The sequence below is a fragment of the Homarus americanus genome, unplaced genomic scaffold (assembly GCF_018991925.1).
Source record: "Homarus americanus isolate GMGI-L3 unplaced genomic scaffold, GMGI_Hamer_2.0 scaffold50281, whole genome shotgun sequence".
Taxonomy (NCBI): domain Eukaryota; kingdom Metazoa; phylum Arthropoda; class Malacostraca; order Decapoda; family Nephropidae; genus Homarus; species Homarus americanus.
In genome coordinates this window covers 386,238-403,630 of record NW_024742338.1, presented here as the reverse complement: position 1 = coordinate 403,630, position 17,393 = coordinate 386,238, and the positions used below count along the sequence as shown (strand labels likewise).

Sequence of the window (17,393 nt, the reverse complement as noted above, 5' to 3'; positions counted from 1 at the left end):
GGAGGGAGGGAGGGAGGTATAAAACAACACGTGTTTCTTGTGACAAAGTGATCACCATTTGGCTGATATGGTGAGGAAGGAGAGACACTGTAGTGCTCACTGTGATCCAGCTTGGTGCCGTCTGTGACTCACTCTTCTCACCTCCTGTCTTGTATGTCGTTTGGGGTCGTTGGTGATTTATTGCAAACTGGTGAGCTGGTGCTTGGTGACCAGGGGCACCAGTACAGCTGACTCACGCGCACTGTCATTGTCAACTTTACGTTGCCACCACACCCACACCGCTACTTTACCAAGCTCACCACAGTGAAGCTCTTGCTTCTTATATATATATATATATATATATATATATATATATATATATATATATATATATATATATATATATATATATATATATATATATATATATATATATATTCTTATTACAATGATTAAAAATATTTTAAAATATGTTAAAACTACAATTATTTTTAAAAGACTTACAAATTAGATGAAGAAGCTGTTGCTAAGGGATGACAGTACTGCTAATCTTATTTCAAAAGGAATAACTTCTACGTACAAGAAATAGACCTAAGAGACGCATCACTACGGCTGTACCCCTGTCTGGGGTTCTATTTGGGCAGTAAAGGAAATCCTAAGAGAACGCTACCAAATATTTGCTAAGAACGCAATGTGTCGACAGTAACTGGAACATTGGCTATCTACTATTGGAGTGACGTCATCCTATCAACACTAAAGCGGTGTGACGTCATGGTAGAGGGCGATGTTGATTGGTCAGTAGTGTCGCTCTTCTCCTCTGCCTATCCCCTGCCGCCCGACTACGTGGGCGCTGGAGAGGAAAACATCACCACGAAAACTGGAATCACCAAGTGAAGTAACTCTGTGTGAGACAACTGCCTAGTGAACACCAAGATAAACATGGTGCTGTGTTGGTGAGCAGGTGATCACCACCACCCGGCGCCTCACCAAAAGACTAGGCTTACACAGAGATCCTTGTACTGAAGAACAGGCGACAAAAGCCTGCAGTCATCCTCTTACACCTTGTGAAAACAACGTCACGAGGCGCCCCTCTCCTCCTCCTTGACTGCTGCCACTCGACGGAGGTCACCCAGAGGGCCCGGAACATCCCAACATACAGTACAACAAGCTTTTGAGACATAAGAAAAAATATCCGCTCTCATTTTGTGAACCTTTTGAGACATCCATCTTACACGTTCCTCCAGCTTTGTCGAGAGGAGGGGCTGAGGCTTCCGGACAGACGGCTAATAATTGGATCGCCGTTTTACACACAAGACCATCTTCAAGTTTCTTTTGATAACTTTGTGTCGTATTTTCTTTTCAGTTCTTATTTACGGAAGTTCTATTAGTTTTCGGCTCCTTCTTAAACATACTTCACTCACACGCCTTTGTGTAATGACGCGCACGTTGTGTCATCATCATCTTCATCATTATCGTCATCATCATTATCGTCCACTGTATGTTGATTCAACTTTCATCCCAAAAGGGGAGATCTCAGTGAGTTCTTCGTTTTTTTTAACTTATTGTACATCCTTATCACACACTTGTGTTCACTGTCTTTATCATTCATCCTCCGAAGGATTCCTCACATGCACTGCTTCTTCACCCTTACTGGAGATCCTTCTTACACGTCCTTCGACAAATCCTTCACATTTTCTCAATTATTCGATTGTGTCAAAATCCATTGCTCCGGGTAGTCCTTCACGCGTAGTCTGTGTCAGTTGAGAATGCCCTATCTGGCAGGGCGGTGTAGGTGTAGTCATAGTCCCTGGTGGTGTAGTCCGCGGTGTGGTAGTCCCGCTTGCCATTGGCGTAGCCCTCGTGTGTGTATTCGCCAGCCTCTTCGGCGGGGTCGTCGACGTAAGCGCCTCGAGAGTGGGCGTATGCGATCGACTTCTGGTAACTGAAGAGTTGTCGCTCCAGGCTGAAGTTCTCAGCCTCCAGGGCCCCGATCTCTCGCCTGGAACAAGAGGAGGTAGGATTAGTTGTGATGTACACACACACACACGCACACACACACACACACACACACACACGCACACACAAATAAGCATTAGGTGGTGATCAAACAGGAAATTTTATCATCGCCCGCGCTAGAAATATTTTCGAGTTAAATGGACATCAAAAGACAGGCCAGTCTGGTGTGTGTGTGTTGCCTGTGCGCTCGAACCTCGGTATAAAGACTCCATGCTTATAGAGGGTAGTAGCTCTGAAGTGGTCACCTTGGTACATCTCACCTCTCTATAGCGAATACCTCAAGCCACTACCTCAGTATAGAAGTGACCTCTCTAAAGCGGCTACATTACCTTTATATTGTAATATATTCTCTTTATTGTTCAATTATATAACGCTCTTATTTACATATATGAAATACATGTTGAAAAGGAGATAATATAATACTGTATTGTTATGTAACTATGTAGTACTCTCTCCTGACCACAAAGGCAAGTCATCTCATCACTAATAGCTTCAAGGTCTACGGCTGAGTACAGTAATATAAGCTGGATGATCCACTCAGATACCGGGAGTACGGTGGACGGTACAGTGTGGGACTGTGGTACTTCCTCTCATCTTCTCTCCCCTGCCCCCTCTCCCTCCTCTCTCCCGACTCCTTCCTCTCTCCCCTCTCTCCCCTTTCCTCCTCTCCCCTCTCTCTCCTCTCCCCCTCTCTCTTCCCTCTCTCTCCTCGTGGCCTCCTCCTACTCCCCTTGGGATTTCCCTCCTGTCAAAAGGGTCCTTCTCTTCCTTTCCTCCTTAATGGCCGCCTGTGTGACTCCCGCTTCCTTCCTACTTCCTGTTTATTGTCTCCTGTTTCCTTCCTCTCTCTTCCTACCTCCTGTTTCCTCCCCTTCTACCCCAGCCCTTCCTCTCGTCTTCCTTCACTTCTTCCTTCTTGTGTCTTCCTTCCTCTTCTTTCCTTCTGCTTTTTCGTCCTTCCTTCTTCCTTCCTCTTGTTTCTTCCTCCTTCCTTCCTTCTTCCTTCCTCTTGTTTCTTCCTCCTTCCTTCCTTCTTCCTTCCTCTTGTTTATTCCTCCTTCCTTCCTGTTTCATTCTTCTATGACCTCTTTATTTCTTTTTTTTTCTTCCCTCGTTCTGTCCTTCAACTCAGGGGACATCAAGGAATCTTTCAATTCCCATTCCTGATTTTTATTCCAAGTTTCCTCTTCTAGGTTCACATTCCAGTTTCCTCCTTCATATTACCACTTCAAACTGCAATTCCAACTTCCCATTCCCGATTCCAATTCGAAAATTCTAAATATCAATTCCAAATGTCTATTCCAGATACTTATTACGAATTCATGTCTTGAAATTCCATCATGTATTCCCATTCCATTTAAGTCATTCCCGATATTCCCACAAGGCTTACCATTACATATCACACACTTTCCTTTTATCTTTCCCTTCTTTTTTCTATCACATTCCCATTCCAGATTCCCATTCCAGATTCTCGCTGCGAAGTCCTTCTCTTTAGTGGTATTGAGAAGGTGAGGAAGAAAACTGATATAGTGCTGAGGGATAACTTATGTAAATTCATGATCTGTGGGAGAGAGGGGAGAGGTAGAGAGAGGGGAGAGGGAGAGGGGGAGAAAGGAGAGGGGAGAGGTAGAGAGAGGGGAGAGGGGAGGGAGGAAGAAGACAGGGGAGGGGAGGGGTGAGGAAGGGGAGAGGGAGAGGTGGGGAAGGGGAGAAGGTGGGGTGAGGAAGGGAAAGAGATAGGAAGAGAAGGGTAATAAGGAAAAGGAAGGAATAGGGAAGAGAGAAAAGGACAAGAAATGGAGGAAAGAGAGAGGAGTGGAGAGAAAGCATAGGAGAAAGAGGTAAGGAGTAAGGAGAGGGGGAAGAGGGGAGAAGAAAGGGGTAGGGGAGAGGGGAGAAGAAAGGGGTGGGGGAGAAAGACTGGAAAAGGAAGGGTGGGAGATAGAGAGAAAATAATGTGTGTATTTATATGTGTGTTTGTGTGTGTGTGTGTGTGTGTGTGTGTAAAATCAATCATATATACATATCTGTCTACACATCATTAAACAAACAAATACACAACACTACCACCTGACCCCACGTTCATCACACACCTTACTGAAAAAAAAATAAAAAAATCCAATTTATATTTACGTACGAGAGTTTTTCCCCCTGACCTGGCATCACCGCCTCAAAAGTGATTGCCAGACGTAGAAGGATTCAGTTAATATTCAGATTTCGTCCTTGGAGGGTTGATGTTAGGTGATGGAAACTTTTATCACTTCATATACGGAACTCTGAGACACTCTTGGTGGGGGGGAGGTGTGTGTGGGGGGAGGTGTGGGGGGGAGGGGGGAGGTTGTGCTGGAGACGTGTGTGTGTGTGAAATATGTTTGAATGTTTACATCTGTTTTATTTACTTTGTTGTTGAGAAAGTGAGAGAGAGAGAGAAAGACAGACAGACAGACAGACAGGAAAACAGACAGACAGACAGATAGACAGATATTAGCCATGTGTAAAGGTGCTGTTGTGTATAGATCAGCTGACATTATTACATAGTTCTCTGGAAGTATTGCCCAAAAATGCTAAATAAATGGTCCCAGGAAGTGGTAATCGTAAGTGACCTTCATAAAAGACGTAAGAAGAAAAACAAAGAAGAAACACAATAACAAGACACGGTAGATAATAACATAAAATAACACACGGAAGGTTGGAAGTGAAGACAATAACAATAAGACCATGTGACGTCATTATAACCCCTTGTTAAGTTGAAGACCTAAGCTGCTCCCCGTGTACCCACAAGTCATCACACACAGTACCTTAAAGTTCTCCGAATTCAATAACTTGTTAACGTCACTGAGTTCAGGTACGTACTCAGGGAACTTGTGTAGAGGTAATTACGGTACAGGTAAGACCAACCAACCTAACCTAACTTAACCTAACCTAACCTAACTTAACCTAACCTAATCTAACCTAACCTAACCCATCTTAACCTATCGTAACCTAACCTAACCTAACCTAACCTATCGTAACCTAACCTAACCCATCTTAACCTATCGTAACCTAACCTAACCTAATCTAACCTAACCTAACCTAACCCATCTTAACCTAACCTAACCTAACCTAACTGTACTACATATCATTTTTATATCTAGGTTGGAAATATTTTTTTACACTACAAAACTCATATATAATTTCGTTATTATTTTCCCACCCAAACTTTCAGCTGTGATGTTGAGAAGTAATCTGTACAGGTGTTGCGCTGGACAGGTTGTTAGTTTAATTGCTACAACACCACAACAGTATATTATTTACACTGAAGCCATACTACACTGAAGGTCTTTTATACGCATATTATTTTTTAGTCTCTTGCCTCAGGTGTAATTGGCCAGGTAAACTGTTTGATTATGTTTTTATCTATGGGAAATGTCTAGTGTTTTTTTTTTAATGTGTTTTAGGTGACAGGTTAATTGTCTAGATCAAAGGTGTGTCAACGAAAAAAAACTCTCAAACGCTTCTCTATCCAAATAAATGAACATATCCGTACTCAAACACCCTCCCACCCACCCAACCCACCCATCAACCCACCCAACAACCCACCCAACCCACCTTCCTCCAGCACCAATACGTTCCACACCCTCCACCCAGCCGTCTCCCTCCCCAATAGGTAAATAGCCAATTTGATGCTAAACTCCTTACCTGAAAGACTGTAATAAAACTTATCAGGTTTTGGCTAGATGTGAATGGGATGTAGGAGGGGGGAATATTAAGGGCAAGTTAGGTTAGGGGTTAGGTTAGGTTAGGTTAGGTTAGGTTAGGTTAGGTTAGGTTAGGTGTGGTTAGGTTAGGTTTCCTCGCTGGTGGGGAATATTAAGGGTTATGAAGTAGCGTACATCAGAGAGGCCGTGGTGATGATGACAGCTTCTTCTTTATGTGGGAGTGTTTGTTGTTTGTTTTGCTTTATGTTTGGTTCTTGATGATGTATGGTTTTGGGTGTTTTTTGTATTTACTTTTTTTATTTATTTATTTTTTTTTGGGGGGGGGGGAGGTTTATGTTGTTGTTTTTTGTTGTATTTGTTGTGATTTTTGTTGATGTTTTTGTATGTTGTTGTTGTTGTTATTATTGTTTATGTTTCTGTTGTTTTTAGTGTAATCATTGCTATTGATATTGTAATTTTTTTCTATTATTATTATTATTATTATTATTATTATTATTTTTATTATTATTATTTTACCTTTTTTCCCTCACAAATATAATAACAATTAATCATCACTTCAAATATTATTCCAATATAACATACAAATATTTTCCTCGGAACCGACATGACATAAACACGTATACATTCCCCAACCTGACCTTTCTAAGTATTCCATGAGGTTGTAGGCCATTCAACACCCTCCCTCACACTCCCCTCATCCCGTCCCCCCCTCAAAAAAAAGTGAGCCTCACCTTTGATATATTTAGCCCAGGTGAGATAAAATATAGTGTAAATATATCTTACCTGAGGTCATATGGAACTATACATACATACATACATACATACATACTGTCACGCCGTCTCTTAATTTACTTTAATATCCAGGTTCTAGGCGTAACCAAACAAAAAAAGTGAAGTAAATCAAAAGGGGATAAAAATATATAAAGTAAACCTTTAAGAATTTAATTAAATTAAATATTAACACAGTAAAGAGCCTCGTAGGCTGTCACAACAAATTGATTCACTATCGAAACTTTTAAGACACAAATGATACTAAAACATCGAAACATCAAAAATTACGTTAACACTGCATAAACATATAAGGTAACTAACACTCAAATTAACTATCGTGAAACAACACTGAATTACTTAAATGTAACTAAGCAAGCACTGATGGACACATAAGAGACATGAATAGGTACTCACATAGATGTACCACATTGGTGGCGACAGGAACAACACAGAAATAAAATAAAGTAAAAGTAACAGGTGACGGGTGTCACTCAAAAGAACGTGAACTGAATGACAAGAGGACTGGACTGAACTCCGTCTGCTGGTGGGGTACTATTTATAGGGTCAGCTCCCGCCAGTGCTACACGCCGGTGAAACATGGGTCGTTTAACGATGAAGATGGTCGTTAGAGAAACAAAGAATGCTTGTTACAATACTAAATGAAGAAATAAGATGGGCTTGAACAAATAAAAACAGTTAAAACCTTAACAGCACAGGGTAAGGTGACTAGAATATATAATAGTAAATATAACACATCATTACAGGAATAATATGGAACAACATGGAAGCATGTTATAAAAAATAATAGAAAAATACGACACGGTCGTAACACTTCCCCCCATAAAATAAAATTTTTGCATGAACAAATTTTGATATGACATAAGTGTTCATTCTGTGGGTCTAGATAACACATCAGCCAGCACATTGTCTGAACCCTTAACACGTGTAACATGTAAATTATAGTTCTGAAGGAACAAACTCCAGTGAATTAATCTCTGGTTTTTTAACTTGAATGTTTTGAGAAACTGCAATGGTTTGTGATCTGTATAAATTACAATAGGCCTACTTGGTAATAAATAATAATTGAAATGTTGCAAAGCTAGGATAATTGACAGCAATTCTTTTTCCACTGTTGCATAGCAGGTTTGAGCTGGATTGAATTTTTTACTATAAAATGCCACTGGGTGGTCTACACTGTCATCATCCTTTTGCAACAGGGCAGAACCTGCAGCAAGATCACTAGCATCACAGGCTAGCTTGAAAGGCTTAGAAAAATTAGGGGCTCTCAAAATAGGGTATGAGCATAATACATTTTTCAAGCTTTGAAAAGAATCCTGACACCTTGAAGTCCAACAAAAAATATTACCCTTCAACAAATCAGTAAGGGGTAGTGCCAACTCGGCAAAATTACAAATATATCTCCGGTAATAACCCACACAACCCAAAAATCTGCGGACTTGTCATTTATTACATGGAACAGGCATCTGAGAAATAGTGTCACACCTTGCTGTAGGAGGAGCAAGTTTCCCCAACCCAATTACATGTCTCAGATACAAAAGTTGAGCACAAACAAATTCTGACTTAGCAAAGTTATAACAAGTCCTACATTTTCTAACTTAGTGAAGAGAGCGTCTAGCTGACATAAATGGTCTGACCAAGTGTCAGAAAAAAATTACATCATCATCTAAATATACTACACAACCAGGCAAATTGGCTGTGACTTGTGACATCAACCTTTGAAAGGTGGCAGGGGCATTGCAAAGCCCAAAAGGCATAACATTAAATTAATAGGTCTTACCTAATGTCACAAAATTAGAGATGTCTTTAGCACGACGGGTCAATGGTACTTGCCAAAACCCTCGAAGGCAATCAATCTTAGAGAGGAACTTGGCGTTCCCGATTGCTTCGATGCAGTCGTCGACTCTTGGTAGAGGGAAGCTGTCCTTGCTGGTGACGGCGTTGACCGTGAGGAAGTCGATGCAGAATCGAAGAGTGCCGTCCTTCGGTACGAGAGTGACTGGTGAGCACCACTCTCTGGTCGCTGGTTCAATGATGCCCATGGACTCCATGTGGCCAACTCCTGCTTCACTTCCTCCACCTGGCTCGGATGGATACGGTAGGGAGCCTGTTTGATAGGCTTAGCAGAACCAACATCAATATCATGCTCCACGGCAGTGGTACAGCCAGGCCTGTCTTGGAAGACAAGAGGATGTTGTTGGATGGCGGCCAGCACGTCAGCCCTCTGGTGTCCCGGTAGATGCTGTAGCTTCTCCTGCAACTCCACGGAGTTGGACTGCCAAACCCTGACAGATGACAGGGCGAGTGGACTTGCCCCTTCTTCTTCCTCTTCTTTCTCAGCGTCTACCGAGAAAGTGTCAACGGCACACACGGGAACTGGATCGTCAGCAACAGATGGGGATGCTGGGCGTGTGTGGTACAGCTTGATGGTGTTGACGTGACATAAGCGCTGTAGTCGGCGCCTGTCAGGGGTAGAGATAATATAATTTGTGGGGCTTACCTTCTTCACCACTCTATATGGCCCACTGAACTTCACATGGAGCGGCTGTCCATGTCTCGGCAAGAGAATGAGAACTTGATCTCCTATCTGGAACTCTCTGTGTCTGGCACGCTTGTCGTACCATATCTTGGTCTTGGACTGCGACTGCTGTAAGTGGTCTGCAGCAAGGCTCCAACATCTTAGAAGCTTCTCTCTAACATCTCCTACTAAACTTAATACACTAATGCTCTCTTCACTACTACCTAACAATCTATCTCTAACTATGTGCAAAGGACCTCTTATTCGATGAGCGAACAGTAGAAGTATGAGAAACAAAATGGATGATATTAGGGCCTTAGCAGGAACTTTCCTAAGAGGTACAGCATGCATGTACCTAGTGGAGGTATCAATGACTGTAAATAAATATTCAAACCCACTAGAAGTTTTAGGCAGAGGGCCTACAATGTCACACTGTACTGTTGTAAAGGGCTCAGGTACGTGAGGTACTCTTACAAGTGGTAAAGGTGGAATAGCCTGATTGGCTTTGCCTACCTTTTGACAAAAATGACAGTACTTACAATATTTAGTGACATCTCTCCTCATACCTGGCCAATAGAACTTTCAGGCCAGCCTGTTGAACGTCTTTCGGACACCTTGATGTCCAGAAAAGCGACCGTCATGGGCCAGAGCTAGAACATGTTGTCTGTAAGTGTGTGGGAGAACTATTTGAGTGACAGACGCCCAGTCCGCGTCTTCCTCTGACATAGTCGGTGGGAGCCAGCGGCGGCACAAAACACCGTCTTGACTGAAATATCTCGTGGTAGGGCCTGAATCATTGGCAAAATCGGACACCTGGTCAAACAAGAGCCGTAATGAATCGTCTTGCTCTTGCGCAGCTATTAAAGCAACTCTCCCGGTCACAGCATTAACGGCGGAAGAAATGTCTTGGGAAGCAATTGGGTTAGCAAAAAGTCCTAAGGAAAGTGAATCATCTACATCAGGAGTTACATTATGATCATTAGTCATTGACATAGAACGAGTCACAGCACACAAAGGGAAAACACCGGGCAAATCATCTACAAGTTGTTGCAGCTCTGCGGTAGACTCTGGTCTTTCCCGCAGCACAGGAGGTGGGGTTACGTTCCCCATTTGACCTCCCGCCAAATCGTTACCGAGTATGAGGTCCACTCTAGCAACAAGAAGACTTGACACGTATTAAAACAGGCAGCTCGTGCACGCAGGCTACGTTAGCTATCCCTGAAAAACGAAAGGAGCTGCACCTTGACCCCAAAGGAAGCCCAAAACGACGTATTTGTCAGTCTTCCTCGCCGCAACAGCACCCTCTTTGATGAGAGTTTGGAGACAACCCGAGTCTCTCAAAATCTACCGTGCCTTGTGACAAAAAGGGACGAAAGGTACCAACGTCTGGGTCCTTCGCAAAACTCTCCTGGAAAAGATCAAAGTCTCGTGAGGCGAGAACCGAAACTGCACTCTCTCGTGCTTCACCTTATTTGGCTGCAGCCTTGTCCAACAAAAATCCGCCTTATGACCCGGCTTTCCACAGAAACTACAAGTAAATTAGAAAATTTGGACACCCCATTAGGTGGCGAACGAGTCCAGCTCCTCCTGTCATGCACAAAATTATCATTGTTAGTATTCCCTTGTCTCGCTCTGTGGAGATAGGGATTAAAAGTCCTTTGAACCTGTGGGGGGCTTAACAACATTGTTAGTCCTACCATGCCTCAAAACAAATCCATCAGCATGCTTAGAAAAAATATCACAAGTGTCAAAAGGTTGTCAGTGAATCCAGGCAAGGTCCCCAAAACTGTTACGCCGCCTCTTAATTTACTTTAATATCCAGGTTCTAGGCGTAACCAAACAAAAAAAGTGAAGTAAATCAAAAGGGGATAAAAATAAATAAAGTAAACCTTTAAGAATTTAACTAAATTAAATACTAACACAATAAAGAGCCTCGTAGGCTGTCACAACAAATTTATTCACTATCGAAACTTTTAAGACACAAATGATACTAAAACATCGAAACATCAAAAATTACGTTAACACTGCATAAACATATAAGGTAACTAACACTCAAATTAACTATCGTGAAACAACACTGAATTACTTAAATGTAACTAAGCAAGCACTGATGGACACATAAGAGACATGAATAGGTACTCACATTGATGTACCACATTGGTGGCGACAGGAACAACACAGAAATAAAATAAAGTAAAAGTAACAGGTGACGGGTGTCACTCAAAAGAACGTGAACTGAATGACAAGAGGACTGGACTGAACTCCGTCTGCTGGTGGGGTACTATACTGTATATAGGGTCGGCTCCCGCCAGTGCGACACGCCGGTGAAACATGGGTCGTTTAACGATGCAGATGGTCGTTAGAGAAACAAAGAATGCTTGTTACAATACTAAATGAAGAAATAAGATGGGCTTGAACAAATAAAAACAGTTAAAACCTTAACAGCACAGGGTAAGGTGACTAGATTATATAATAGTAAATATAACACATCATTACAGGAATAATATGGAACAACATGGAAGCATGTTATAAAAAATAATAGAAAAATACGACACGGTCGTAACAATACATACATACATACATTCATACATACATACATACATACATACATACATACATCATGTGTAAGCCCTGTATGGGTCGATACACAATACGGGAGCTAATCTTCCTCCTTTATACCTCGCCAAACATTCTGCCTCACTTTTGTGTTGTGTTGTGTTGTGTTGTTGTTGTGTTGTGTTGTGTTGTGTTATGTTGTGTCTTGTTGTACTGTGTTGTGATTTGTTGTTGCTTTTTTGGTGTTGTGTTGTGTTGTGTTCCTTCTTCTTCAACATTCCCCCACCTTTCACACCTCTCTCTACTTTTCACACGCCATTTCCCACTCCCTCTCTCTCACTTTCACATCCTCTCTCTCCTCTCTCGCACATATTTCCCTCCTCTGCTTCTCACTCTCACACCTCTCCCTGTCTCCCTCTCACACACCTCCCCACTCCCCCTCACTCTTAAACCCCTCCCTCTCTCCCCTCTCCCTCTCACTTACCTATTCCTGTCTCACTCTCTCCCTCTCATACACCTCTCTCCCTTTCACACACCTCTCTCCCTGTCTCCCTCTCATACACCTCTCCCTCTCACACACCTCTCTCTCTGTCTTCCTCTCACACACCTCTCCTTCTCTCCCTCTCACACCTCTCTCCCTCTCTCCCTCTTACACCTCTCTCCCTCTCCCACCTCTCCCTGTCTCCCTCCATCACTCCCACACATGAGGGGTTGACAGTTCTACACAGCCCAGGAGGCTTATAATTGATACCCTGTGGGAAGGAAACTGACAGCCTGTCTCATCGGTAGAGAGAGAGAGAGAGAGAGAGAGAGAGAGAGAGCCAATTCTCTTCACAAGACCAGTCTCCTGTCGTGTGGGCAAAGGCTCATCCATAACTCACACCCACAAGACTCACACACACACACACACACACACACACACCGGTGACTCTACACAACATCTACACAACATCTCTGTGCTACCTATAAGACGTGTACGCTTGTAAAAATACCACGAACTATAGATATATTTTTCAGGTCACGTCACACGATCTATTCTACCCATCGTCCTCAAAGGGTTAAGTTATCGTCCTCAAAGGGTTAAGTTATCGTCCTCAAAGGGTTAAGTTATCGTCCTCAAAGGTTGTTATCGTCCTCAGTCATCTTAAGTTAGTCCTCGAAGGTAAAATTATCGTCCCAAAGGATTAAGTTATCGTCCAAAGGGTTAAGTTATCGTCCTCAGGGTTGCTATCTTCCTTAGAGGTTAAGTTATCGTCCTTAAGGGTTAAGTTATCCTGGGTTTAGTTATCGTCTCAAAGTTGTTATCGTCCTCAAAGGTTAGTTATCGTCCCAAAGGGTTATCGTCCTAAAGGGTTGCTATCTCCATCGTCCCAAGGTTAAGTTATCGTCCTCAAAGGGTTAAGTTATCGTCCTAAAGGGTAAATTATCGTCCCAGGATTGGTTATCGCCTCGTTGTTATCGTCCTCAAAGGGTTAAGTTATCGTCCTCAGGGTTGGTTGTTCCTCAAAGGGTTGTTATCGTCCTGGGTTAAGTTATCGTCCTCGGGTTAAGTTATCGTCCTAAAGGGTTGTTATCGTCCTAGGCGTTGTTATCGTCCTCAAAGGGTTAAGTTATCGTCCTAGCGGTTAGGTTATCGTCCAGGGTTGTTATTTTCTTCGGGTGAAGTTATCGTCCTCAAAGGGTTAAGTTATCGTCCTTAAAGGGTTAAGTTATCGTCCTCAAAGGGTTAAGTTATTGTCCTCAAAGGGTTAAGACACCCCTGTATTTTCAAGACAAATTTCTTATGGTTATCCCGGCGACGTCTTTTTCAGGTTTTATTGTCGTGTCTTTTTGGAGTGTGTGTGTGTGTGTGTGTGTTGAATACTATGCCATATGAGTGAACCTGGGGCCCCTGTCTCTCTGGTTCTGTGGGGTAAACTATGTAACAGCAGACTTTGAGAGTGAGGCTGAGTGATGCTGAGTGATTCTGATTGATGCTGAGTGATTCTGAGTGATGCTGAGTGATGCTGAGATTGTGTTCAGTGATGCTGGGGAATTCTGAGTTATGTTGAGTGATTATTAATGATGCTGAGTTATGCTGAGTAATGTTGAGTAATGCAGAGTGAGCCATTGTTCTGGGAGCCACACGTGTTGTTGTCTGGCTCTGAGGTTGATGATATACTGTATGTTAGGAAGGTTTCTATAAAGGGACCTCCATGGTACAGTAGAATTTAGTCAGGTTTTTTTTTTTATCTCAGGAGTTGATTTATTGTAGGGTAAGTCCTCTCTCTCTCAATAAAGGGAGTGGGACTTATGTTCTTTTATGACTCGTTATTGAAATGTAGGTTAAATGGTGAAGAAAAGTTTGTTGTATGTTAAGAGAGAATAGTTGTTTATGACGGAGGTGTGTAGGAGTTGGAGAAGGCAGTGTGTGAGGGGTAATGAACAGCTGGCAGGATACACGTCAAGGGTGGTAGCTATTATGTATAACTACCCATTGTGTTCTGTCCTGACTGTGTGTGTGTGTGTGTGTGTGTGTGTTTCAGGGTTGACTACTGTGCCTCTGCCCGGGGGTAACAAGAGACTTGACAGGCAGAGTATTGTGTATTTCACTGGTAGTGTCGCCTACAACCTCTTGACGGGGAGAGAGAGAGAAAAAGAGAGAGAGAGAGAGAGAGAGAGAGACACTTGAGGGACGTCTGACCTTCCTGATGGTCGTAGGTGTTGGTATGTTCCGCCCACGTGAGGCCTCCTCGCCACCACTACCTTTAACTAGACAGCGGGATATATGAGGTACTTGTAGAGACACAAGTGCACTCACACCCAGGACGTTCATCTCCCTCCTGGCCGACCTGGCCCCGTCTACTGGTCCTGGACGGGATAAAGGAATGACCAAGGCGAGACTCATCTCGAGTCTGGACACGAGCTGGCAGGACCTGACTTAGCTACGATGCTGAAGTCCTCTCTTGCTATACAGTCACACCACAGTTCCTGGGCCACTAGAAGGCGCCAACATCACAAGGTGCTCAACCAGCTGCAGACTCACGATGACTGTCAATCAATCAATCAAGATGCCATCCCCAGGTCTGAGAGTTAGCGGCCGACCTCTACTCCAGACGTTTTCAGGCTGTTTTACCAATCCTTCCACATTTTGTATCTCTCCAGGGATCAGATTTTTTAATTTAATTCATTTATCCCTGTCTCTACCTTTCCCTGGCTCTCATACCTCTACTTTTACCCATTAATATCTCTAATATTACCCCTCCTTCCGTCTCTCTCTCCAGACTGAAGTCTAAACATCGTTCACAACATAGTTCACTAGTGACCATCCTCTTCTCGCTTTACACAAATTATTACTATATCTTTAACCAGGAAGTGAGTAACACACTGGAGGTCTGACAGATTAACAACAGACATGACCAGTGACACTTGTCTCGAGTGTCTGTGATCGTTATGAAGAACACACGATGAAGGAAGCAACAGTCGTTTACACAACACCAGGAACATAACTGTATCGTCAACAGACTTGAAAAGTTTCTTGAGTGCAGATCTCATTTGTCTGACAACATCAACACTACAGGAACAGGAACAGGAACACATTAACAGTTGGAGACTTTATTAGGTAGCAGAGTCACCCCCAGGCCCTCGTGTTGCCTCCCTCAGGGAAACTGACACTTGAACAATTCTGCTCCTCCAGAGTAGTGAGGACACGAGGGTGCTAGCGACTAATTGTCACGTCCAGGAGAGTGATGACCGGATGTGTGTTTTACAGCCCAGTTGGCCTGAGAGGTTTACCTCTGTGTCGCCACATGAAGGTGTGATCCTGTACACCACCGTCCCATCGATCCTGTCCTCCACAAGAATCACTCAGGCATCATGTAATAACACGGCTCAGGTTCGTGGGCAGAATACACGACTCTGCAAGTATTCAAGAAACACAAAACTGTGTCTGATGGCGCCGGTGTTGGTTCCCTCACTGACGCAACAATGGGAGACGTGAAGGAGTGTGTCTCTAGGTTACACTCCTCAAATAACAACAACCAACACTCTCCTCAGAGGCACAAAGGGACCGCCGCCGCCACCACAGGTTCACTCCTCACAGCCACACATCAAGCGTGAGCGCCATCATTTTGCCATTCATCAGTAACTCCCAGTGAAACCCAGCGGCCAAAGACACTCAACAAAGGTACACACACACCCTCGCTTCCTGATGGACTCTGGTCACTTGCTTTACGAATTTGTACTCGTAGACAGTGATGATTGTGATAAGACTAGACGCTAATGATAAACAAATAAACAGTTTTAAGTTCTTTCATCTTCTTCAGTGAAAATAATAATAAAATAGCACACACACACACACACACACACACACACACACACACACACACACACACACACACACACACACACACACACACACACACACACACACACACACACACACACACACACACACTTTCTAAATGGAAAACCCCATAAAATAATTACTTGTATATAATCCAACATTATCGCTCTAAAATCAATAATATTCTCTGTATGGTCTTGATATTATTGACTACGTTATATAATATTAATAGTCTTGAATAGTGAATGAAAAGTGAGATTATGTGTGTGTGTCTCTCTCAGCCAGGCCATTTAGCACCCCACCACCTCCCTCAATACCCTCGAGAAATGTTCCCGAGACAAAACATTAAACATTCCAGGATCACATAAAATATATATATATACAAACAAAAAAAAGAACTGTACTTTTTTTTGTCAAGACTGAACTAACCCTTGAGCTCTCCTTTTGAAGTACGTTGCCTGACATATATTGAAATTCTTGTCTTGCACCGTGTGAGTTCAGGTCCACACCTCCCTCCAAGGTCTTTTCATACATACTAAAAAAGGTTCATATTAACCCTTAGACCTTATACACACACACACACACACACACACACACACACACACACACACACACACACACACACACACTCACCCTTGGGAGATTTTGGGCTTAATTATTATCTTTGAAAATTATGCAAATTTTTCCCGACTGTATGTTCTGTATAATGAAGGTAACTAAGGAGAGAGAGAGAGAGAGAGAGAGAGAGATACAGGTAATCAGAACCATTAATTATTCCACCGCCAGGTATATTACCTCATATATTAAGTCATCCATTCGTTAATTAGGCGACCATTAATACCTGTGATAATGATACTAACTAACTCCCTCCTCACCCACTTTCTCTCATCCCTCCCCACCTCCCCACCCCCACTCTCCACCGTCCCTCACTTTCTCTCACCGTCCCTCACTTCTCACCTTCCCTCACCTCCCCACCTTCCTCACTTCTCCTCACCTCCCCACTTCTCCTCACCACTCTCCTCTCACCGTCCCTCACTTCTCCTCACCTCCCACCTCCTCACCTTCACTCTCTCTCATTCACCACTTCCTCCACATTCCCTCACTCTCCTCACTGTCCTCACTTTCTCTCACCTTCCCCACTCTCCCACCTCCCTCACTTCTCCTCACCGTCCCTCACTTCTCTCACCGTCCCTCACCTTCACCACTTTAGCCCAAAATTTTACTCACTTTCAGTGTACAAGATAAGGGAATACACCTTCACGTTGATATGGAGCAAGTGGAGCATGTGAGGATATGTGGAGGTTAGGATATGAGGTTGGAGCATGTATGTTAGAGTATGGTGTGATGGAGTATGTGGGAGCAAGGAGCAGGATATGGAGATGTGAGTGTGTTGATAATGTGGAGTGTTGACATGGGATTGGAGGGAGCAAGGATATGTGTGGAGTATGTGAGGAATGGAGTATGTGTAGAGGTGTTGGAGTATGAGTGCATGGAGATGTGTTGGAGTATGTGA

General features: G+C 43.2%; 1 protein-coding gene across 1 annotated transcript in view; it reads right to left on the bottom strand.

Moving 5' to 3' along the window:
• Window positions 1-448: 448 nt before the first annotated feature.
• Window positions 449-17,393, bottom strand: part of LOC121876869 — a 136,090-nt gene continuing 119,145 nt past the window's right edge. The window contains exon 6 of the mRNA XM_042382372.1: window positions 449-1,978. Coding sequence (XP_042238306.1) covers window positions 1,720-1,978 — 259 coding nt within the window. The 3' untranslated portion in view covers window positions 449-1,719. The remainder of the gene's footprint in view (window positions 1,979-17,393) is intronic.